Source organism: Erythrolamprus reginae, chromosome 4 (genome assembly GCF_031021105.1).
Source record: "Erythrolamprus reginae isolate rEryReg1 chromosome 4, rEryReg1.hap1, whole genome shotgun sequence".
Lineage (NCBI taxonomy): Eukaryota > Metazoa > Chordata > Lepidosauria > Squamata > Dipsadidae > Erythrolamprus > Erythrolamprus reginae.
The window spans coordinates 84,558,385-84,584,550 of NC_091953.1; the positions used below are offsets into that span (position 1 = coordinate 84,558,385).

At 38.3% G+C, this 26,166-nt stretch overlaps 1 protein-coding gene across 6 annotated transcripts in view; it reads right to left on the reverse strand.

The window, feature by feature from the left end:
• Positions 1-26,166, reverse strand: part of FRMPD4 (FERM and PDZ domain containing 4) — a 295,945-nt gene that overhangs the window by 47,222 nt on the left and 222,557 nt on the right. For all 6 annotated transcript variants that reach the window (XM_070750807.1, XM_070750808.1, XM_070750811.1 and 3 more), the window contains 2 exons: positions 21,447-21,607; positions 13,438-13,540 (listed from right to left, as the gene is read on the reverse strand). In XM_070750807.1, coding sequence (XP_070606908.1) covers positions 13,438-13,540; positions 21,447-21,607 — 264 coding nt within the window. The remainder of the gene's footprint in view (positions 1-13,437; positions 13,541-21,446; positions 21,608-26,166) is intronic.

A 26,166-nucleotide genomic window follows, 5' to 3' on the forward strand; every position in this document is an offset into this window, starting at 1 on the left:
GTTAATTTTGGAATATTGATTTTTACATTAAATATTTTAGAATTAACAATAAAAAGTAAATAGCTTTTTGTGGGAACTTGGTTCATAATGAAAATAAGGAGACTTATTATTCATTTACCTACTGTAAGCATGTCATTTGCATCTAAAACCCACCTTTAGATTATGGATTAAAAACTCTGGCTTTTTTATGACTTGTGGACTTCAACTTCTAAAATTTCTGAGCCAGCATGGCTCCACAAGTCATAAAGAGTCTGTATTTCTCCACCTCTGCTTCAGATTCATCACCACTAATCCAAAATAGACAATTAGATTGAAATAGGGAAATGTGAATGTGTGAGAAAAACTGAAGCAAGCAACAACAGAAAGTATAAGATGGAATGAAGAGTGGAAGGAAGCTATCAGGCATGCAGCATGAAATTAAATTGGAGAACTGCCAGAAATGAATATGATAAATTAATGTTTTGCCCACCCTACACCTGTCCTGTGAAATTGTTCCTAAGCTCAGAAATCTTACAGCATCAGAGCTTAGAAGTTGTGAGTTAATTCTAGAAGGCAGAAGCAGATATCTGCATCTTTCCTGTGCTGACCCAAATTTTGGTGTTCTCAGTAAAAAAAGAATTAGACTTACAGCTCCTCCATTTCTTCTAATCCACCATTCTTGTATTAGCAAACACTAATCAGATAAATATAATTCCCCTTTTCCTATTTGCTACTAATGGAATGAATTAATGTCTGCCCCAAATAAGTTACTAAACATCTTAAACATGTTGGATAATCAATAGCCCTGCAGATCTAATATTTACTTTCTTCCAGGAAAAACTACATCAGGCCCTGACAAATACTTGACAAAGTACCATTTGAAATAGATTTGTGTGCATGGGCCAGTTTTTCCATGTAGGAATGAAACATAAAGAAACATGTAAATCCTACATTTTTTTCAGAATTACCTTCTGCAAAAAAATCTGAATCTTTAGGGACTTTGTGTAGGTACAGTGTATCTACTTTTCACTGACAACTAAAAGTAAAGAATAGGTCAGTAACTACAATTGCTGAACATGCTGATCTCCCCAACTAATTTGTTCTTGCAGTGCCTCTGGCTTCTTTTTAGTGACATATTTTTATTATATGTTTTGTTACAGACTCTTGATTATTTAATAATAAGAAATTTCATAAGAAGTGTGTATAGTTTTTTAAAAACATAAATCTTTTAAATAAAAACAATGACAGATAATTGAAAGTATGTGTACATTGTGTACATTCCTAATGGGTTTTTCATTGGAGACATTGCAGGGACTTCAATTAGTACAGATCTTGACCAATCATCTGATAATATTTTGGTATATGGATCTCTCTCCCTTCCTCCTACCTACCTACCTACCTACCTACCTACTTATCTATCTATCTATCTATCTATCTATCTATCTATCTATCTATCTAATCTATATGTGTATAGCTATATCTATAGTGAGAGATGAAAGAAAGTAAAAGAAAAAAGAGAAGAAAGAAAGAAAGAACAAATGTACAAGCCTTAGAATTTTGACAGAAAAATGATTTGAATCTCAGTAGAAAAGTATCATAAACCAGTTTAGTGTTTAGTGCCTCACTAAACGTATCTACAGTTTTTTGCTTAACGCTAAAATCTTTGTATGCAAATTACAACCTTTCCAAAACTGACCCATTTTGACAGAAAGCACATTTATAATTTAACTGGATCAGGTTAAAACTGTTTTATATAATTTAAATGGAATTATTAAATGGAATGGAGAAATCATTTCAATCTGATTCTTGGTTGCATAAACTTTGCAGTTCAAACTCAACTTGTGTGCATAATTGACAGAGACAGCTTGAAATAATACTACTCTGGTGTGTAGGGATCACAAAGCTCATGTTGTACAGGCACCAATTCCAAAAGATAGCATGATTAATTCTTAGATATCCAAATGTGCAGCACTAAAATGATCAGCAGCTGTTACTCCCAAACAATAGAGCCAACTCTTTAAATAGACCTCATATGTTTGCATTGCATGTTTTCCACATTTTTCCTGTATTTTAATAATAAAATTAAAATTAGCCTTGGGCTTTCCCCCCCTTCTTTTTCTTTTACTGTAAAAAAAATCTATTTTACAAATATTTATATAACCATTTTTTTTATTTTTGAAGAATTACTCTCAAGTTATGTTCTTTGCCTGAATATATTCAGCATGAGGAGAAAAGCATTATTAAAATTTACAAATAACGAATCTTTATATTATTGCAAATTATACTATAATGCTACTAAAGTAACTGACTTCAAAAAGTGATTGATATTCTAATTAATCCCAGTAAGCACTGCAGGGGCCTAGTAAAATAAAAGATGGGAATGAATTGAAGTTCATTATTTTACAATAATTATACTGTATTTTGTAGTCTTCCAATAATTATCTTCAAATTGTTTAAAGTAGCCATTTTCCTGAAAGAAGTCTATTAACCTGTTGTGGTTCAGTCTGGGACCCCTCCGGGAATGGCTGACCTTCTGTCGGTTTCCAGCTCAGAGGGAGAGGCTGAGGAACAGGAGGTGCAGACTGACGAGGAAGAGGAATCCCAGGCTGGAGAAGAAGGACAGCCAGAGTCCCACCAGGGGGAGCTCTCCCCAGCAAGCAGCCTGGATTCCTTAGGGGAAAATGCTCAAGACATCATAGATATGCGACAAAGGAGAGCTAATCAGAGACGGACTCAATTGGCTAGGTATTTCCAGCATTAGGGGTCACAGCTGGGTTTGGGTGTGGTGCTCTTGGGAAAGGATAAAAGGCGGACCCACCCTTCCTGGCTTGTGGAGTTTTATCTTGGAGATTCGTGAGACCTGTCTGTGAACTTTGGTGGCTTACAATCCTGGTTTGTGCCTTGGACTATTGAAACCTTGGGGGGGGGTGCCAGCAAGAAGCTTATGGTATTGACTGGACATCAGGACCCTGCTGTAACGTATTATAGCCTGTCTGTTGTGAAGACAGGTTTTCCTTTGTGCTTATTTTTTCCAGCTATAAAATACTTTTGGCTTTTACCAGAGTGTCTGGATGTTTTTTCAGTTGGTGTTGAGGTCTGGGAAAACCCAGACAGAACATTAACCAGATGTGTTCTCTTCATAATTTGTATTAAACCAAAGTCAAACTATCTAAATTTACTACTGTTATTACTACTATTTGCTATTAAGAACAGTCTTTCAGACTGAAAATAATAAAATAATAGCTGGAGGGCCACAAAGTTAAACTTTTCAGAATAAAAAACTTTTCTGCCCATGGAAATATTGCATGTAGAGTGAAGGTTGTTCCTAGCATATTTCTTTTAAAAAGAAAGACTAAATGCTGTGAAGAATTGGGGAGGATCCCAGGGCGAAAAAGAACATTTCCATTTGCATATGGAAATTCTCAGCCATCCAGGTCATGGTTGTTCCAAAGGTGCTTTCCCCCCCCCCTTCCCCCCAAGAGGCAGTTGGACTTTCTGCTTTTTCTTTGAAGTTGTTTTGCTTCTCATCCAAGAAGTTTCTTCAGCTCTGCTTCTTGGATGAGAAGGAAAACGCCTTCAAAGAAAAAAAAGATAGTCGAGCTGTCTCTTGAGGGGGAAAAAAGCACCTTTGGGACATTATCATTCGTATTTTATACTTTGATAAATTTAATAAAATTATTATTTAGAAAAAGGAACATCCTAATGCAACATGCTCTACATGGAGCTGCCCTTGAAGAACATCCGGAAGCTCCAGTTGGTGCAAAATGCAGTGGCCCACATGTATCATGTCTCCTTCAGGAAATGCTTTGGTTGCCAATTTGCTTCCGGGTGCAATTCAAGATGCTGGTTGTCACCTTTAAAGCCCTTCATGGCTTGGGACCAGATTGCTGGCAACATCTACCCAGCCCACCAGAGCAGGGAGGCAAGAAATGTTGCGGGTCACATCCCCTAGGCCAGGGATGACTAACCTGTTTTTCCTCGGGTGCCAAAAGAACCCATAATACAATACCTAGGGAGTACAAAAACAGCTTTCCCCAGTCCCGAGGCCTTCTGGAGGCTGAAAACAGCTGTTTCCCAACATCTGGTGGGCCCAGTAGGCTTGTGTTTTGCCCTCACCAGATTCCAAAGGCTTCCCTGTAGCCGGGAGAGGGTAAAAACAACCTCCTTCACCCCCTGGAGGCTCTCTGGAAGCCAAAAACGCCCTCCCAGAGCCTCTGTGCGAAACAAAAATCAGCTGGCTGGCACACACATGCATGTTGGAGTTGAACTAGGGCAACAGCTCACATGCTAGTAGATATGGCTCCATGTGCACCTGTGGCAACCGTGCCATAAGTTCATCATCACTGTCGTAGGAAGATACACCTGGTGGGATCCAGAAGAAGGACCTTCTCTGTGGTGGCTCACTCTCTCTGGAGCATCATTCCCCCAGAGATTAGAATGGTCCCCACTCTAACACTCTTCCAGAAAGCATTGAAGACCTGGTTCTACTAGTGGGCCTGGGGAGCGCAGAGCAGGATGGAGCTCATAAATGGCTCGTATGATGTGCTGTAGCCAGGATGACCCTCTAGTGACCCTGAGGATACAGATAAACCTTAATGACTTGCTAAAAGAATGCAAATGACCAGCTGTTTTGTTCCCCAATGAGAGCTGAAAAAGGTTCTCAGATGAGAAGTGAAATAGAAGAGGGAGTCAACTATTCTCCAAAGTACCTGAGGGTAGAACAAAAAGCAATGGGTGGAAACTAAACAAGGAGAGAAGTAACTTAGAATTAAAGAGAAATTTCCTGACAGAACAGTTAACCGGTGGAATAGCTTGCCTCCAGAAATTGTGAATGCTCAATTACAGGGAGTTTTTAAGAAGATGTTGGATAACCATTTGTTTGAAGTAGTGTAGGGGTTCCTGCCTAAGCAGGGGGTTAGACTAGAAGACCTCCAAGGTCCCGTCCAACTCTGTTATTATTATTATCTTCAAAGAAAAACCAGAAAGTCCAGTTGCCTCTTGAAAAAACACCTTTGGGATTACAAGGTTGTAAAACTGCTATGACTATGGACTGAAATGTAATAATTAATACTCTTATTATAACTCATGATCATTAGTAGAGTTCTCTGAATCCCAAGATAGCCATTTAGATAAAGCTTTCCAGTGATATGGTAATCTAACTTGTCTCATAAGGAGTAAAGAGCTATATTCAGATCACAGAGAAGGAGAGGAAGGTAGTCCTTTTTTACTTTTTGCATTTTGCATTTTTGGAATTCAAGGAGAAGGGGGAGATTTAACTGGCTGTAACAGACAAAGGGAAGGATAAAAACAGGAAAAAGCCATTTTAATTTGCACTTCAGATCACAGAGAAGGAGAGGAAGGTAGTCCTTTTTTACTTTTTGCATTTTGCATTTTTGGAATTCAAGGAGAAGGGGGAGATTTAACTGGCTGTAACAGACAAAGGGAAGGATAAAAACAGGAAAAAGCCATTTTAATTTGCACTTCAGATCACAGAGAAGGAGAGGAAGGTAGTCCTTTTTTACTTTTTGCATTTTGCATTTTTGGAATTCAAGGAGAAGGGGGAGATTTAACTGGCTGTAACAGACAAAGGGAAGGATAAAAACAGGAAAAAGCCATTTTAATTTGCACTTCAGATCACAGAGAAGGAGAGGAAGGTAGTCCTTTTTTACTTTTTGCATTTTGCATTTTTGGAATTCAAGGAGAAGGGGGAGATTTAACTGGCTGTAACAGACAAAGGGAAGGATAAAAACAGGAAAAAGCCATTTTAATTTGCACTTCAGATCACAGAGAAGGAGAGGAAGGTAGTCCTTTTTTACTTTTTGCATTTTGCATTTTTGGAATTCAAGGAGAAGGGGGAGATTTAACTGGCTGTAACAGACAAAGGGAAGGATAAAAACAGGAAAAAGCCATTTTAATTTGCACTTCAGATCACAGAGAAGGAGAGGAAGGTAGTCCTTTTTTACTTTTTGCATTTTGCATTTTTGGAATTCAAGGAGAAGGGGGAGATTTAACTGGCTGTAACAGACAAAGGGAAGGATAAAAACAGGAAAAAGCCATTTTAATTTGCACTTCAGATCACAGAGAAGGAGAGGAAGGTAGTCCTTTTTTACTTTTTGCATTTTGCATTTTTGGAATTCAAGGAGAAGGGGGAGATTTAACTGGCTGTAACAGACAAAGGGAAGGATAAAAACAGGAAAAAGCCATTTTAATTTGCACTTCAGATCACAGAGAAGGAGAGGAAGGTAGTCCTTTTTTACTTTTTGCATTTTGCATTTTTGGAATTCAAGGAGAAGGGGGAGATTTAACTGGCTGTAACAGACAAAGGGAAGGATAAAAACAGGAAAAAGCCATTTTAATTTGCACTTCAGATCACAGAGAAGGAGAGGAAGGTAGTCCTTTTTTACTTTTTGCATTTTGCATTTTTGGAATTCAAGGAGAAGGGGGAGATTTAACTGGCTGTAACAGACAAAGGGAAGGATAAAAACAGGAAAAAGCCATTTTAATTTGCACTTCAGATCACAGAGAAGGAGAGGAAGGTAGTCCTTTTTTACTTTTTGCATTTTGCATTTTTGGAATTCAAGGAGAAGGGGGAGATTTAACTGGCTGTAACAGACAAAGGGAAGGATAAAAACAGGAAAAAGCCATTTTAATTTGCACTTCAGATCACAGAGAAGGAGAGGAAGGTAGTCCTTTTTTACTTTTTGCATTTTGCATTTTTGGAATTCAAGGAGAAGGGGGAGATTTAACTGGCTGTAACAGACAAAGGGAAGGATAAAAACAGGAAAAAGCCATTTTAATTTGCACTTCAGATCACAGAGAAGGAGAGGAAGGTAGTCCTTTTTTACTTTTTGCATTTTGCATTTTTGGAATTCAAGGAGAAGGGGGAGATTTAACTGGCTGTAACAGACAAAGGGAAGGATAAAAACAGGAAAAAGCCATTTTAATTTGCACTTCAGATCACAGAGAAGGAGAGGAAGGTAGTGGCCCGCGCGCCATTAGGCGCGCGAATCATATAACTATAAACCAAAATCAGCAAAGTTTGGTAGCAATAGGGGTTGTGGATTTTATTGCTAAGTACTTGTATTTCAATACATTGTTAAGATGACTGGCTTGGTGCAGTGTAACACTTGTTTGGCTGTTGTCTTCCGTAGTACCTTGTGGAACTTGGGGTACTGCCCTCTTTGCATTAGGACATCTAGGTTAGATGGCGAGATCTCTAGATTGCAGTCCTTAGTTTGTAGCTTGCAGTCAGAAGTGGAAAGATTGTCCCAGCCACGTGCTGTAATGCAGCCATGTGTCCAGCCTCCACTTCCACAGCGCCCCCCGAGGAGGAGGGCTGTGTGGACAACTGTCGGTTCAGGAAGATTGCGTGCAGTTGAGCAAAAACATAGTAATTTTGGTCTCTCTTTATCGAATTCCTATACTGTTCTTGTGGATTTAAATAGTAAGGATGTTGGAGATATTAGCAAGGCCCCTCAGGCAGAGAATGAGGGGATATTCAAAGGGGAAGTTGTTGTAAATGTCACCAAACCATCAACTGCAGTTAGTAGAAATATAAAGAGGACACATTTTCTTGTGGGTGATTCGACTGTTAGAGGTGTTGATTTGGGACAGAGTAAGGACGTGGTGAAGGTGCTGAGGTGTCTCCCAGGGGCCACTGCCAGCAGGAACAGGAGGAGGATTACAAACATTGTCAAGGCTGTGAGTAAAGGTAATAACGTTGATGTGGTGGTGCATCTTGGCACAAATGATTTGTCCCAGAGAAATGTCAATGTAGTAAAAAGAGATTTTCAATGTCTAAGTGTGGAGCTGGGTAAAATAGCAGATTCAGTGACCTTCTCAGAGGTGTTACCGGTTTGTGGCCAAGAGGATAAAACAACGTGTATCATAGAGTTTAATGTGTGGTTAAAGCAGTGGTGTAAAGCTGAAGGTTTTGGCTATGTAAGTCATGATGTCAGTAGGTGGTCTAATAGGGAGTTGTTTAAGAGGGATGGTTTGCATCCATCATACAGAGGTACCCAGGTACTCGGTGAGGAATTCAGAACTTTTTTGGACAGGCATTTAAACTAGGCAAAGGGGACAGAGATGTAACTGATGTGGGTGATTTCTGTCCCCGACCAATGAGGATAAAGCAGTTTTTCGAAGCTTATGAAAAGGGAGCTGCAAATAAAATAGATGTAGTTGTTGATGATAAGGGGCAAACTAATAATGAAAATAATGTTCTTCGTGTAATGTGCACGAATGCTCGAAGCTTGAGCAACAAGCTCTGTGAATTAATGGCCATAATATCTAGAGATAATTTGGACCTGGTTGCCATAACTGAGACATGGTTTAAGGATTCTAATGAATGGGAAATATCCATACCAGGATATACACTGTATAGGAAGGATAGAATAGAGAGAAGGGGAGGTGGAGTAGCCATTTATGTTAAAGAAACTCTAAAAACAACACTAATTCAAAATACGTGTCAAGATCTAGAGACCCTCTGGATTTGCATGCAAAATAAAGACGGTTCTGTCATTAGAATTGGGGTGATCTATAGGCCTCCAGGGCAATCTGAGGAATATGACAACAAGATGGTGGATGAAATTACCCAAATGGCAGTAAAGGGAGATATTGTGGTTATGGGTGATTTCAACATGCCTGATGTTGACTGGAATATCCCCAGTGCCCTTACATGCAAAAGTAAGAATATAGTAGAGGCCTTTACAGGAGCAGCTCTGGCACAGCTGGTTAAGACACCAACTAGAGGGGAGAATATTCTAGATTTAGTTTTTACAAATGGGAATTGGGTTTCAGATGTCAAGGTGGGAGAAAATTTAGGTTGCAGTGACCATCTATGTTTGTGGTTTGATGTAAAAACTCATTGTGAGCAATCCTATAATGCAACCAAAGTATTGGATTTCAGAAAAACAAATTTTAATGCAATGGGGGAATATTTAGATAATGAATTAAAGGGGAGGGATAAAATGGCAGGAGCGAGCACCCAGTGGACTGTATTTAAAAAGGCCATCTTAAAAGCCACTGGACTGTATGTAAGACAAATAACTAAAGGTAAAAGGAAGAAGAAACCGCTATGGTTTAGCAATGATGTAAGGACTATAGTCAATGAAAAAAAGGCTGCCTGTAGGAGGTATAAAGAGTCTGGAAGTATAGCTGATAGGGAGGTGTATAAAATGAGACAGAAGGAGGCGAAACAGATAATATATGCTGCTAAAGCCTCAAAAGAGGAAGAAATTGCCAAATCTCTAAAGAAGGGAGATAAAACCTTCTTCAGATATATTAGTGATAAGAAGAAAAAAAACTGCGGCATCACGAAGCTTAGTACCGGGAAAAATACATGCATTAATGGGAATAAGGAGATCGTTGACCATTTCAATAGCTACTTCTGTTCAGTTTTCTCAAAAGACACCTTACAAAATAATACTATAGAGGGATATAGCATTGCTTCCAACTGTACGGATTCAGCTCCAGTGATCTTAGAAGCCGATGTCTTAGAAGAACTTGAACGATTAAAAATAAATAAGGCAATGGGTCCAGATGGCATCCACCCCAGAGTTCTTAAAGAACTCAGATCTGTCATTGCTACCCCCCTGACTGATTTGTTTAACCAATCCTTGTTAACAGGAGATGTTCCTGAGGATTGGAGAATGGCAAGTGTTGTGCCTATCCACAAGAAGGGCAGTAGAGAAGAAGCTGGTAACTACAGGCCAGTTAGCTTGACATCAGTTGTCGTTAAAATGATGGAGACTCTACTGAAAAAGAGGATAAATCAGCACCTAAAAAACAATAACTTATTGGACCCAAATCAGCATGGCTTTACTGAAGGCAAATCATGTCAGACTAATCTCATTGATTTCTTTGACTATGTCACAAAGGTGTTGGATGAAGGTGGTGCCGTGGATATTGCCTACCTGGACTTCAGCAAAGCCTTTGATACGGTTCCACATAAAGAGCTGATAGATAAATTAGTGAAGATTGGACTTAATCCCTGGATAGTTCAGTGGATTTGCAGCTGGCTGAAGCATAGACACCAGAGGGTTGTTGTGAATGGCGAGTATTCTGAGCAGAGTCAGGTTACAAGCGGTGTGCCACAAGGGTCTGTTCTGGGTCCTATTCTTTTTAATATGTTTGTGAGTGACATAGGGGAAGGTCTGGTAGGGAAGGTTTGCCTATTTGCCGATGACTCTAAAGTGTGCAATAGGGTTGATATTCCTGGAGGCGTCGGCAATATGGTAAATGATTTAGCTTTACTAGATAAATGGTCAAAGCAATGGAAACTGCAGTTTAATGTTTCCAAATGTAAAATAATGCACTTGGGGAAAAGGAATCCTCAATCTGACTATTGTATTGGCAGTTCTGTGTTAGCAAATACTTCAAAAGAAAAGGATTTAGGCGTAGTGATTTCTGACAGTCTCAAAATGGGTGAACAGTGCAGTCAGGCAGTAGGGAAAGCAAGTAGGATGCTTGGCTGCATAGCTAGAGGTATAACAAGCAGGAAGAGGGAGATTATGATCCCGCTATATAGAATGCTGGTGAGACCACATTTGGAATACTGTGTTCAGTTCTGGAGACCTCACCTACAAAAAGATATTGACAAAATTGAACAGGTCCAAAGACGGGCTACAAGAATGGTGGAAGGTCTTAAGTATAAAACGTATCAGGAAAGACTTAATGAACTCAATCTGTATAGTCTGGAGGACAGAAGGAAAAGGGGGGACATGATTGAAACATTTAAATATATTAAAGGGTTAAATAAGGTCCAGGAGGGAAGTGTTTTTAATAGGAAAGTGAACACAAGAACAAGGGGACACAATCTGAGGTTAGTTGGGGGAAAGATCAAAAGCAACATGAGAAAATATTATTTTACTGAAAGAGTAGTAGATCCTTGGAGCAAACTTCCAGCAGACGTGGTAGATAAATCCACAGTAACTGAATTTAAACATGCCTGGGATAAACATATATCCATCCTAAGATAAAATACAGAAAATAGTATAAGGGCAGACTAGATGGACCATGGGGTCTTTTTCTGCCGTCAGACTTCTATGTTTCTATGTTTCTATATCTTCCTCTACCAGGCTCTGCTAGTTGATAACAGGTCAGAGAAAGAGAAAGGAGGACAGTCCCGTGATTGTCCCTTTTCATTACCATCACAGTATGCAAGATCACTCTCATTTCCTCAGCCATCTCAAGCATTGTTTCCAGATGAGAAGAGGAGAGACAATGATGTTGCTGCTACTGATGATTGAGATGACAGCTGACTTGATTGAGATGAGCAGCAGAAGAGGAAGGGAAGGTGGTGTAAGAGCTGTGATGGCGGTGGCTCCCCCTGCATAATATTTCCTCTTTGCTTTGTCTGCTATGTTCCTATGGCCTTAATTTATTTTTTTTAAGACTGAAATCATGGCAAACCATGGAATCTTTGCAACAAGACTAATCTTGGGATTCCTTGTACCTGCAATGCCCCAAGAGAATTATCTCCACTGTTGGTACTATCCTCTAAATCCAGGAGAAGATTTATTTTTGAATTCATCTAGTTTTAGAAGCTTCCTTATTTGATAGGTTTCTTTGCCACATCATTCAGATAAACATTGAGATTGTGAATTTGGCACTCTTATAGGAATTACCTCACATTGTTCCTTGATTGGATACAATATATGGGGTTGTTAAGAATGTGGTCACCAAGAGAATGTGGTTATTAAGAGTCAACATTAACTTCATGGCAGTAATCAATAAATAAAACAGATATCACACTGAAAGACAACATTGTCTTTAGCATTTTAGTTTCCATTTGTTTTATTTCTGTCATGTGGTCTGAGTATGTTTTCTTCATTTTTGCTTTAGATAAGAAAAAATAACCTTTGAGGCTCTTTAGCCAATGTTTAATATTTATGTACCATACATTGCATTTATTTGCTAACCTAATATAACTTGCAGTGTTTAATATATGATTTTATTTTTCAGAACAGTTAACAATTGTGAGTGAAACAGAGGCTAATATCATACACTTGTAAATATAAAAATGTGTAATTTAACAATGAAATTTTATTCATTGCGAGTCTTGCAAGTTATTCTCCCCCAGAGCTATCCACAACTCTAAATTTAGCACTTACAAAGAAATTACTAACTATAAAGGCAATTGTAGAAAAAATCAGGCCAGGGTGTGGAGGTGAGATAGTGAGAAAAGTTACTCTTTTCTCCTTTGCAAAATTGTGCATATACATGGTCAATGAACAGATACCAATGTTTATACTTATTTCACTTATTATTTTAAAAGTTGCTATGAATTATTTATTCAATGGATATGTATGGCGTGAAGAATTAGAAATGAATTAACATATTTCTCTTTCATTGTTAGGTTAATGATTTTGCACAGCAAACGTAAATATTCTGGAATTTCAAAATTGAAACATAAATCTTTAGAAAAGGATGGATTTTATGCATGATAAATAAACTTGATTTCTAAGTGCGAACATATAAAGATCAGACAGACTGACAAAAACAGTCAGTCAGTCAGACAGACAGGGAAGGTAAATTTGCCATAATGGCAGAGTGAATTATTTTTATCACACTTTAGCATGCTGTAAGTATTGGATTTGTTTTAATTATTAAGAAATAAAAACTTTACACTAGTACTGAATGTTCTCCTTAGAATTTGGCATCACTTACAGGATCCACTTACAATTGCCTGGCTAAATTGGTCCCAGAGAAATATAAGAAGAATTAATCTTGAAAATTTATGATTAAAGAGTCAAAGCAAATGGAGTTTCTTGAGCAAGCTGCAATCATATCCGGACTCACCATACCAAAGATCAAGATATAAATTAATATCTACTGTATTTTAATGTAGCAAAAGAAGAACTTGGTATAGGAAATAATTCTGATTCCTGAGAATACTTTATTTTTATTTAATAAATTGCATGTTTCTAGTTATTATAGATTCAGATGGAAGTGAGAAAATCATAATGAAATGAAGAATCCCATGATGTACAAAACATTATTTCCATTTCCTTATAACCATGTACTCTACAAGGACATAATGATTCTATTTACTCTCTATCATGATGATGTCCTTATTCTTACAGTCTTTTCAAAGGTAATTCATATACAGGAGCCTACATAACCAGTTCTCAGTTTCACCTGTCAGATTTCTCAGTAGTAATTTGTTCAAGCGGACATCTGTCAGAAACATCCATCATCTACTAACCTATATAAAATTTCTATCTGCCAGTGGTTATAGAAAAAAGAAGAATTACATATTTAAAGTGTGGATAACAATATTTCTTGCTTCTGTTCACACAGATTATATTTTTGGCCTTTTAGCTTTCCTAAAATGCTATATTCCTAAAAGCCCTAAATAACACCACCACAATGTAATAATCCGTCTTTCAATTTTCTATTGGATTCAAGTAACAAAGACAATGACTTAAAATAAAATAAGAAAAAGGCAACCACTACCTGACAAGATCAATGACTCTCTCCCTTGGGGCAGTGTTTACTGGCTCATCATTAATCATTATGATCTGGTCTCCTGGTATAAGTTTTCCTTCTGAAGGACCACCTGGAAATACAAACACAGATTATATTTTACTGTATAATTTATTTGTTATGCAGATGCTGTAATGCTGAAAATGCTAGGGATATTTTCCCATACTGACACATCACTTCTTACTCTGCTACAGAGCCCCAGACTACGACATCGAACATGCAAACAAATTATCCACATTACTAACGTGGGCAACCAACTGCCCATACCCCATTATCTTCCTCGGAGATCTCAACCTACCACACATTAACTGGACCTTAAATGAATGCAGCACGGAACCCACCCATTCTACTATAGAAACATAGAAACATAGAAGTCTGACGGCAGAAAAAGACCCCATGGTCCATCTAGTCTGCCCTTATACTATTTTCTGTATTTTATCTTAGGATGGATATATGTTTATCCCAGGCATGTTTAAATTCAGTTACTGTGGATTTATCTACCACGTCTGCTGAAAGTTTGTTCCAAGGATCTACTACTCTTTCAGTAAAATAATATTTTCTCATGTTGCTTTTGATCTTTCCCCCAACTAACCTCAGATTGTGTCCCCTTGTTCTTGTGTTCACTTTCCTATTAAAAACACTTCCCTCCTGGACCTTATTTAACCCTTTAATATATTTAAATGTTTCGATCATGTCCCCCCTTTTCCTTCTGTCCTCCAGACTATACAGATTGAGTTCATTAAGTCTTTCCTGATACGTTTTATACTTAAGACCTTCAACCATTCTTGTAGCCCGTCTTTGGACCCGTTCAATTTTGTCAATATCTTTTTGTAGGTGAGGTCTCCAGAACTGAACACAGTATTCCAAATGTGGTCTCACCAGCATTCTATATAGCGGGATCATAATCTCCCTCTTCCTGCTTGTTATACCTCTAGCTATGCAGCCAAGCATCCTACTTGCTTTCCCTACTGCCTGACTGCACTGTTCACCCATTTTGAGACTGTCAGAAATCACTACGCCTAAATCCTTTTCTTTTGAAGTATTTGCTAACACAGAACTGCCAATACAATAGTCAGATTGAGGATTCCTTTTCCCCAAGTGCATTATTTTACATTTGGAAACATTAAACTGCAGTTTCCATTGCTTTGACCATTTATCTAGTAAAGCTAAATCATTTACCATATTGCCGACGCCTCCAGGAATATCAACCCTATTGCACACTTTAGAGTCATCGGCAAATAGGCAAACCTTCCCTACCAGACCTTCCCCTATGTCACTCACAAACATATTAAAAAGAATAGGACCCAGAACAGACCCTTGTGGCACACCGCTTGTAACCTGACTCTGCTCAGAATACTCGCCATTCACAACAACCCTCTGGTGTCTATGCTTCAGCCAGCTGCAAATCCACTGAACTATCCAGGGATTAAGTCCAATCTTCACTAATTTATCTATCAGCTCTTTATGTGGAACCGTATCAAAGGCTTTGCTGAAGTCCAGGTAGGCAATATCCACGGCACCACCTTCATCCAACACCTTTGTGACATAGTCAAAGAAATCAATGAGATTAGTCTGACATGATTTGCCTTCAGTAAAGCCATGCTGATTTGGGTCCAATAAGTTATTGTTTTTTAGGTGCTGATTTATCCTCTTTTTCAGTAGAGTCTCCATCATTTTAACGACAACTGATGTCAAGCTAACTGGCCTGTAGTTACCAGCTTCTTCTCTACTGCCCTTCTTGTGGATAGGCACAACACTTGCCATTCTCCAATCCTCAGGAACATCTCCTGTTAACAAGGATTGGTTAAACAAATCAGTCAGGGGGGTAGCAATGACAGATCTGAGTTCTTTAAGAACTCTGGGGTGGATACCATCTGGACCCATTGCCTTATTTATCTTTAATCGTTCAAGTTCTTCTAAGACATCGGCTTCTAAGATCACTGGAGCTGAATCCGTACAGCTGGAAGCAATGCTATATCCCTCTATAGTATTATTTTGTAAGGTGTCTTTTGAGAAAACTGAACAGAAGTAGCTATTGAAATGGTCAGCGATCTCCTTATTCCCATTAATGCATGTATTTTTCCCGGTACTAAGCTTCGTGATGCCGCAGTTTTTCTTCTTCTTATCACTAATATATCTGAAGAAGGTTTTATCCCCCTTCTTTAGAGATTTGGCAATTTCTTCCTCTTTTGAGGCTTTAGCAGCATATATTATCTGTTTCGCCTCCTTCTGTCTCATTTTATACACCTCCCTATCAGCTATACTTCCAGACTCTTTATACCTCCTATAGGCAGCCTTTTTTTCATTGACTATAGTCCTTACATCATTGCTAAACCATAGCGGTTTCTTCTTCCTTTTACCTTTAGTTATTTGTCTTACATACAGTCCAGTGGCTTTTAAGATGGCCTTTTTAAATACAGTCCACTGGGTGCTCGCTCCTGCCATTTTATCCCTCCCCTTTAATTCATTATCTAAATATTCCCCCATTGCATTAAAATTTGTTTTTCTGAAATCCAATACTTTGGTTGCATTATAGGATTGCTCACAATGAGTTTTTACATCAAACCACAAACATAGATGGTCACTGCAACCTAAATTTTCTCCCACCTTGACATCTGAAACCCAATTCCCATTCGTAAAAACTAAATCTAGAATATTCTCCCCTCTAGTTGGTGTCTTAACCAGCTGTGCCAGAGCTGCTCCTGTAAAGGCCTCTACTATATTCTTACTTTTGCATGTAAGGGCACTGGGGATATTCCAGTCAACATCAGGCATGTTGAAATCACCCATAACCACAATATCTCCCTTTACTGCCATTTGGGTAATTTCATCCACCATCTTGTTGTCATATTCGTCAGATTGCCCTGGAGGCCTATAGATCACCCCAATTCTAATGACAGAACCGTCTTTATTTTGCATGCAAATCCAGAGGGTCTCTAGATCTTGACATGTATTTTGAATTAGTGTTGTTTTTAGAGTTTCTTTAACATAAATGGCTACTCCACCTCCCCTTCTCTCTATTCTATCCTTCCTATACAGTGTATATCCTGGTATGGATATTTCCCATTCATTAGAATCCTTAAACCATGTCTCAGTTATGGCAACCAGGTCCAAATTATCTCTAGATATTATGGCCATTAATTCACAGAGCTTGTTGCTCAAGCTTCGAGCATTCGTGCACATTACACGAAGAACATTATTTTCATTATTAGTTTGCCCCTTATCATCAACAACTACATCTATTTTATTTGCAGCTCCCTTTTCATAAGCTTCCAAAAACTGCTTTATCCTCATTGGTCGGGGACAGAAATCACCCACATCAGTTACATCTCTGTCCCCTTTACCTAGTTTAAATGCCTGTCCAAAAAAGTTCTGAATTCCTCACCGAGTACCTGGGTACCTCTGTATGATGGATGCAAACCATCCCTCTTAAACAACTCCCTATTAGACCACCTACTGACATCATGACTTACATAGCCAAAACCTTCAGCTTTACACCACTGCCTTAACCACACATTAAACTCTATGATACACGTTGTTTTATCCTCTTGGCCACAAACCGGTAACACCTCTGAGAAAGTCACTGAATCTGCTATTTTACCCAGCTCCACACTTAGACATTGAAAATCTCTTTTTACTACATTGACATTTCTCTGGGACAAATCATTTGTGCCAAGATGCACCACCACATCAATGTTATTACCTTTACTCACAGCCTTGACAATGTTTGTAATCCTCCTCCTGTCCCTGCTGGCAGTGGCCCCTGGGAGACACCTCAGCACCTTCACCACGTCCTTACTCTGTCCCAAATCAACACCTCTAACAGTCGAATCACCCACAAGAAAATGTGTCCTCTTTATATTTCTACTAACTGCACTTGATGGTTTGGTGACATTTACAACAACTTCCCCTTTGAATATCCCCTCATTCTCTGCCTGAGGGGCCTTGCTAATATCTCCAACATCCTTACTATTTAAATCCGCAAGAACAGTATAGGAATTCGATAAAGAGAGACCAAAATTACTATGTTTTTGCTCAACTGCACGCAATCTTCCTGAACCGACAGTTGTCCACACAGCCCTCCTCCTCGGGAGGCGCTGTGGAAGTGGAGGCTGGACACATGGCTGCATTACAGCACGTGGCTGGGACAATCTTTCCACTTCTGACTGCAAGCTACAAACTAAGGACTGCAATCTAGAGATCTCGCCATCTAACCTAGATGTCCTAATGCAAAGAGGGCAGTACCCCAAGTTCCACAAGGTACTACGGAAGACAACAGCCAAACAAGTGTTACACTGCATCAAGCCAGTCATCTTAACAATGTATTGAAATACAAGTACTTAGCAATAAAATCCACAACCCCTATTGCTACCAAACTTTGCTGATTTTGGTTTATAGTTATATGATTCGCGCGCCTAATGGCGCGCGGGCCACTACCTTCCTCTCCTTCTCTGTGATCTGAAGTGCAAATTAAAATGGCTTTTTCCTGTTTTTATCCTTCCCTTTGTCTGTTACAGCCAGTTAAATCTCCCCTTTCTCCTTGAATTCCAAAAATGTAAAATGCAAAAAGTAAAAAAGGACTACCTTCCTCTCCTTCTCTGTGATCTGAAGTGCAAATTAAAATGGCTTTTTCCTGTTTTTATCCTTCCCTTTGTCTGTTACAGCCAGTTAAATCTCCCCTTTCTCCTTGAATTCCAAAAATGTAAAATGCAAAAAGTAAAAAAGGACTACCTTCCTCTCCTTCTCTGTGATCTGAAGTGCAAATTAAAATGGCTTTTTCCTGTTTTTATCCTTCCCTTTGTCTGTTACAGCCAGTTAAATCTCCCCTTTCTCCTTGAATTCCAAAAATGTAGAATGCAAAAAGTAAAAAAGGACTACCTTCCTCTCCTTCTCTGTGATCTGAAGTAATACTGTCATTTATCTGGGACTCGACCAACTAGTAACTAACAATACTAGACTTGATAACTATCTGGATCTCATCTTCTGCAACAGCAAAAGGGCAATATATGGCTTACAAATAAAAGAACCATTTTCCAACAGCGACCACAACATGATAAACTTCAGTCTCAACCTAAGTCACACTATGATCCACTCAAATAATGCGACACTAAAATTCAATTTCAAAAAAGCGAACTATGAACACATTGAAGCCCACCTCTCACCATTAAACTGTAAAACTCTATTCTCTGAATGCTACACTACTGATGACCTCTTTAACATATTCCTACTAGAAATGAAAATTATTATCAGACTTCATGTACTTCTAACATCTACCACAAACAAACAAAAAATAACCTGCATTTGCAATCAAATAAAATCAGAATGCCTTAACTACTACAGCAAACAAGAGGAAAACCTCCTATGCATGAAATCTAATAGAGCCTTTTACAACTTTGTCAACAACAAACTTAAAGACTCTAGACCTATCCCACCTCTCAAAGGACCTAACAACAAAGAATACCACGATGATTTATCCAAAGATAACCTCCTCAACTATTTATTTGGCTCTGTCTTTGTTGACAGCAATGGCTCATCCCCCAATTTTATCAATCGCACCTCACACTCCTTCAACGACCTAACCCAAATAGATTTCACTGAAGACCAAGTTGAAAAAGCATTATGCGACCTTAAACCTTCTCTATCAGTCTGACCAGACGGTCTATGTGCTTACTTCTTTAAAAAGCTCTCTTCTGCTATAGCTGAACCACTAAGCATAATTTAAAAAAAATCCTTCAGAACCAGCACCCTTCCTAAGCTATGGTCGAAAGCAATCTTCAAAAAAGGAGACCCCTCTTTTGTCGACCACTTATGACCAATATCACTATGCTGCATCCCATGCAAAGTCATGGAATCAATTATAAACAAATCAATTACTCTTCATCTAGAAACTAATAATTTGCTCTCTAACAAACAATTTGGATTCAGAAAAAAACTATCCTGTAACCTGCAGCTCCTCCACTGCAAAAATGTATGGACAACTCATCTAGATCAAGGGAAATCTATAGATGCAATTTATATCGACTTCTGCAAAGCCTTTGATTCAGTGGTCCACGACAAACTACTCCTAAAACTCAAATCCTATGGCTCGCTCCACAGCTGGATTACAGCATTCCTGTCAAACAGACAACAAGTGGTCAAAATAGAAAGCACCATATCCACCCCCGCCCCTGTTAAAAGCGGTATTCCTCAAGGTACTGTACTGGGACCAACGCTCTTCATTCTCTACATCAATGACTTTTGCGATTACATCACAAGCAACTGTGTCCTCTTCGCCAATGATGTAAAACTCTTCAACACCACCGATAACACAACTACTCTCCAAAAAGACCTGGACTCTGTTTCTGAGTGGTCTAACACATGGCAACTCCAAATCTCAACCAACAAATGCTCTGTCCTACACATTAGGAAAAAGAATCTGAACTCCAAATATGAACTGAATAATCAAATTATCACAGATAACCCCCACTAGGTTAAAGACCTCGGTATATTAATAACAAAAGACTTAAGTGCCAAGGCCCACTTAAGTGCAATAGCCAAGAAGGATTCAAGAGTTGTAAACTTAATCGTACCTAGCTTCTGCTCAGGCAATCTCTCACTACTTACCAGAGCTTACAAAACTTTCGCCAGACCCATCCTCGAATACAGCTCATCTGTTTGGAACCCATATCGTATCTCAGACATTAATACCCTTATTCAAAGATACTTCACCAGAAGAGCCCTTCACTCTTCCACTCGAAACAGGATACCCTAGGAGACTAGACTTTCAATCCTGGGCCTAGAAAGCTTAGAAGTAAGATGCCTTAAACATGATCTAAGTATTGCCCACAAGATTATATGCTGCAACATCCTGCCTGTTGGCGACTACTTCAGCTTCAACCACAACAACACAAGAGCACACAACAGATTTAAACTTAATATTAACCGCTCCAAACTTGACTGTAAAAAATGCGACTTCAGTAATCGAGTTGTCGAAGTGTGGAACTCATTACCGGACTCCACAGTGTCATCCCCAAACCCCCAACATTTTACCCTTAGATTATCCATGGTTGACCTCTCCAGATTCCTAAGAGGTCAGTAAGGGGCGAGTACAAGTGTACTAGACTGCCTTACATCCCCTGTCCTATTACTCTCCTATATCTCCTATACCTTTCTTCTATTCCTATATCTCTTCTTCTATTCTTTCATTGATATATTTTATTCCTATATCTTCTCTTCTATTCTTTCTTAGATATATTTTACTATGAGTATATCCTCTATAACCTCCATTATGTATTTTACTATGTGTATACCCACTAAAACCCTCATTGTGTAATGGACAAATCAACCAACCAATCATCAATCAATGAAATGAATGTGCATTATTCTGCAATACCAAATTGAAAATCAACTTGAATCAACATTGGCTGTGGCTTTGATTGTGGTTTTGCTCTTCAGTCTTTAGAATCATATATGGCTAATTGGTCACAGAGGCCCTCAATACAGCAAAGCAAGAAAAAAAACTAGTTGGAGTCCAGCAAACTCCAGGCCCTTGTGGAAAGATTCTGGAAGAAGTTGTTTGTTTACTTGCTTGCATTCTTCTTCACTGTTAGTACTCTAGCTTACTAAAGTACAGGTATGATACAAACCAAAGAATTTTGGCTACAGAGGCTGTCTTATACTATTCTCCATTTTGTATAACAAAATAGTATAGAATAATGAATGTCAACCTTCCCTAGTACAATGTCTTCTAAATGTATTTGGATAGAGTTTCCAGGCACTGTTGTCATAGGCTTTGGGGAATTCTCGGAATTCTAGTCGCAAGGCATCTGGAGACTACAAGACTGGAACACACTAACTAATTGAAACTTATCAGCAGAAGAGCTTTCATAATAGGAATCAATATAACAATTAGATTAATGTTAGCCAAATGCAGAAATCATATCTGGTCTGTAAAAATTCAATTTAATTTTTATATGTATATATACAAAAAGAAATCATACCTGGTGTTACTGAGCGCACAACAACAGGCTTTTCACTGCCAGCCACAAAACCAAATCCCAAAATTGGGTCTCTTTTCATTTCTACTTTCCGAGGTGCTGGAGGTATAATTTGGCAATTGTCTAGTCGGGGATCATCAAAAGGAACAGTCTGGATCATGTGACTATGGGAAAAGAAGATAGACATTTTAAAATCTAGGTAAGCTACAAACACAATTTCTAGTTGAATACTATTTAAACAGTAAAGAATGTATTTTTATAATTAAAATTAAGGTCTTCAACATTTGGTAATTTGAGTAAACATGGATGTAAACAGTTCTCAACTTACAATCATTCATTTAGTGATTGTTCAGAGTTATAACAGCAACTGAAAATCATTGATTTGTGACCATTTTTCACACGTGACTATTGCAGCATTCCTATGATTAAGTGATCAAAATTGGATGCTTGATAACTGACATGTATTTATTATGGTTCCAGTATCCCAGGATTGTGTGATCACCTTTTGCAATCTTCTGACAAGCAAAGTCAATGGGGAAGCTATATTCACTTAACCGTGTTTCTAACTGAACACTGCAATAATTTATTTAACAATTATGGCAAGAAAAGTTGTAAAGTGAGGTAAAACTCACAACAATGGTGTTGCTTAGCAATGGAAATTTTGTACTCAATTATGGCCATAAGTTGAAGACTACTTGTATGCTGTTGCAAATCCAATCACATTACAGGTAATCCTCAAGTTACCACCACAATTGAGCCTAAAATTTATCTTGCTAAGGGAAATATTTGTCAAGTGAGTTTTGCCTCATTTTAGGACTATTCCTGCCAATTGAATCACTGCATTTGTTAGGAATATCTATTTATTTATTTGTTTATTTGTTTGTTTTGTCAAGTACCTATTGGTGGTATACAAAGATATAACAATGTTTATATACATGATTCTTGACCTCTTAGGAATTGGCAGAGGTCAACATGATTGTTAAGTGAACCTGGCTTCCCCATTTACTTTGTCAGCACCGTTCCCCGTAAGCTGCGTGCGTGCGTGCCCCAAAATACCCCGTGCGCGCCCTTTTCCATGGGGGCGGGGAGGTGCGGCAGTAGGAGGAAAGGGAGCCGCGGCCGCCCCTGCCTCCCCACGGTCAGCCCTGCCCCCCGCCCGCCTGATCCGCCCCCTCTCCTCCTCCGCCGCCTCCTGCCTTGGGGCGCGACTTCTCTCGCGGCGGTGGCGGCTGCGGGACAAAAACGCTGCCAGCCAGCCAGGGGGCTGCGAGAGAGGGCTTTCTCCGTGGGCTTCGGGAATGCCCGCCCCGCCCCTCTCGCAGCCCCTTCGCTGGGAGCGCTTTCGTCCCAGACTTCCAGCAAGGGGGCTGCAGTTAGAGGCAGGGCAAGCGTTCCTGAAGCGCTCAGAGAAAGCGCTCTCGCAGCCCCCTCGCCGCCTCACAGCTGATCACCCTGCCGCCGCTCCAGGGCTACTGCCCAATGCTGGTGCTAAGAGAGAGGGGGGGGGAGAGATAGCAAGAGAGAGAAGAGAAAGAAAGCAATAGAGAGAGAAAGAAAACAAGAGAGAAAGAGAGAGAGAGATGAAAGGGGATAGAGAGAACTAGCAAGAGAGAGAAGAGAAAGAAAGCAAGAGAGATAGAAAGAAAGAAAGAGTGAGAGAGAAAGAAAGCAATAGAGAGAGAAAGAGAGAGAGAGAGAGAGAAAGAGCAAGAGGGGGAGAGAGAAAGAGAGAGAAATGACTCTTGATTTAAAGCGTATGGTAAAAAGCACCCAAATAATAACAGAGAAAAAAAAACCCAGCCGTTTGTGTGTGTGTGTGTGTGAACTCTTGAACCATTTCCAATAGCTCACCTCTAATTGGAAATGGTTCAAGAGTTCACACACACACACACACGGGGGAGGAGACAGGGATGGAAAAAGAGAAGATAATAATAGTAATAGATTTTGGTTTTGTTTTATTAATAATTTCTTTTAATAAAAAAAGAAGAGAATTTTTTTCTTATTTATTTATTTATTTATTTTTCTATGCCGCCCAGTCCCAAAGGGACTGTCACTCAGACACTATACTTTTCTGCCCACACCGAAAAAAATTTAGAGGGAACATTGTTTGTAATTGTTCTGGTTTCAGGCTAATTCAGATAATAATTGGAATAAATGATTGCTAAAGGCATATATTTGTAAAAAACACATCTTCTTTATTTCTCCTTCTTCTCCCATTTATACATCTTCTCATGCAGTAATTTTCTTTCTCATTTCTCTCTTTAGTAGTTAAGCTAATTGTCTCAGAAATAACATCCAAACATTCCACAAGTCATTCTGAAATTTATGGGCTAATCAGTGCTAGCCAGGAGCCATAAAAGCAGGTAACAAATCACACATTTGTTAGCTTACTCTCCGGAACGTGTTGTGGACGCATCCATCTTGGGAGGACAAGATTGAACAGAATCAGCTTCTTCTTCCGTTCACACCCGGATGTGAGGTAATTGATTAATTAATTACTCACTCTCTAACTCTAATATCTCCTCCCTCTTTCTTCTACTCGTCTCTGATACCGGTAGCATCTAAAATGAGAATCAATCCATCTGCCATCTCCCCCATTTGATTCATCCAAACTCATGTCTATGTCATTAGCTCCGTGGTCATAACTAACATTGCCATCTGCCTCTAAATCAGATAAATTTACAATTTCTAAATCACCCTCCTCCTCTGAATCTGAACATTCCTCAGGCTGCAAGGGAATATACACAACAGTCAGAAGGTCGCAAAATGTGATCACATGACCCTGGGACAGTGCACCATCATAAATATGTGTCAGTTGTCTAACATCTGAATTTTGATCATGTCACCAGGGGATACTGCAACAGGCATGTGTGAAAAATGGGCATGTCACTTTTTTCAATGTCGTTGTAACTTTGAACAGTCATTAGATTAATTGTTGTAAGTTGAGGACGACCTGTATTTCATTAGAACTGGTATAAAAGAACTTCATAAAGAATCAAACTCAAAATTCTATAGATTTTTAAAAGGATTAATCACTGTTTGTGAGAAAGACAATAGTTTAGATAAAGTGGACAAGTATTTCGTCTTTTTGAATTAAGTTTTGCAACTTAATTTTACACACACACACATATAAATATGGGTGTATGATAAACATAAAAATGTGTTTTGTTTTTAAAAACAAATCTTTTTTTAAAAAAAAATTATTATACAAATAATACAATATACAACATCGTATACAAAACATGAAAATAATGGTCGTAACAATAGAAAGTAATCAAATAACATATCAATTAACAAAATACAAACTTAAAAAATAGAAAGAGGGAGGGAAAGAGGTAGGTAGGGAAAGGGTAGAGAGAAGGAGGGAAAAAGATAGAAAGAACAGAGAGAAAAGGTAGGAAAGATAAAAGATTGGCGAATGTCCGGGGGAGCTGTACTAAAAACGAGAACTGATTCCTATTTCATTAGCTCGTTACCCATCTTCAAGAAGGGAGAAACATAAAGTCATAACTTGTATAAAGCACTAGATATATTTTATAAAATACTTAGATCTTTTTACTAAAGCAGCATGAAATTAGTGTGCTAAATTCATCCTACAATCTAGCATTCACGTTGTACTATATCAGTGCTTCTCAATTATTTTCTGTTACGCCCCCCCCTCCTCAAGAAGAAATAAACATTCTGCGCCACCCCAATATTGGTATATTGGTCCAACATTTTTTATTTTATTTACTTTATTTTTTAAAGTAGGATTTTATAGCATGGTGACTTTTATAAACAATACATTTTTAAAAGATACTACTTTTACAGAGTTTTAATAGTTTCACAAAGTTTTTATTCAGATCCTGAGGATCTTCCATTCTAATTCAGAGTTTTAATATTTCAGTTTGCACTCGAAACATTCAAGAGCTTCGAAGCTTGGTGTTGCATTGGGCTCTTGAATTCCTTAAATAGCCCTCAAAATAGATCCTAGGATATATGTTAAAATAATGAGGCAACTTTATATACTATCAAGAAATGTGTGCCTCTATTTTTGTACAACTGCCATGTTTTTTAAAAGATTTAAGATTTGGGAACCAAGATATATTTTAACTGGAGAAAATTTGTCATTTATCACTGAAATGTAACATGACATAATGAAAATTACTCATTATAAAATTATACAACCATATTCATACATGTGCATTTATATAGAATTTTGAAAAACAGAATTTAAAAAACAGAATATTTGTCCACAGTATCTAAAGTATTATCTCTTGCATAGATACTGGTTAATCTTTTTAAAAACCTATAGAATTTTGAGCATAATCCATTATGAAGTTCTTTTGTACTAATTCTAATGAAATAAATGTGTTTTATTGGATTTGCAACTGCATATTCATATTTTCTAAAAAGTGACATGAAACTTAATATCTATTTTATATCCTATTAAGCTTGCTGGGGGTTATAGTTTTACTTACAAAAATATGTTCTTACTGTTTAAAAAATATCAGTATCTTTTAAAAATTGCACCATGATAAAATGGTAGCCAGCAGTAAAATGAGTACATTTTGGACTCTTTGAACTTGTACAATAAGGAAAAACATACTTGATATAAAGGAAAACAATAAATATAAATCAATATATTTAAATGATTTTGTCTTCAATAAATTAACTGCACATTTAAAGTTCTAATAATTTAAATTATTTTGCATGAATTCCAGCGACCGGTTTGGTCCCACAT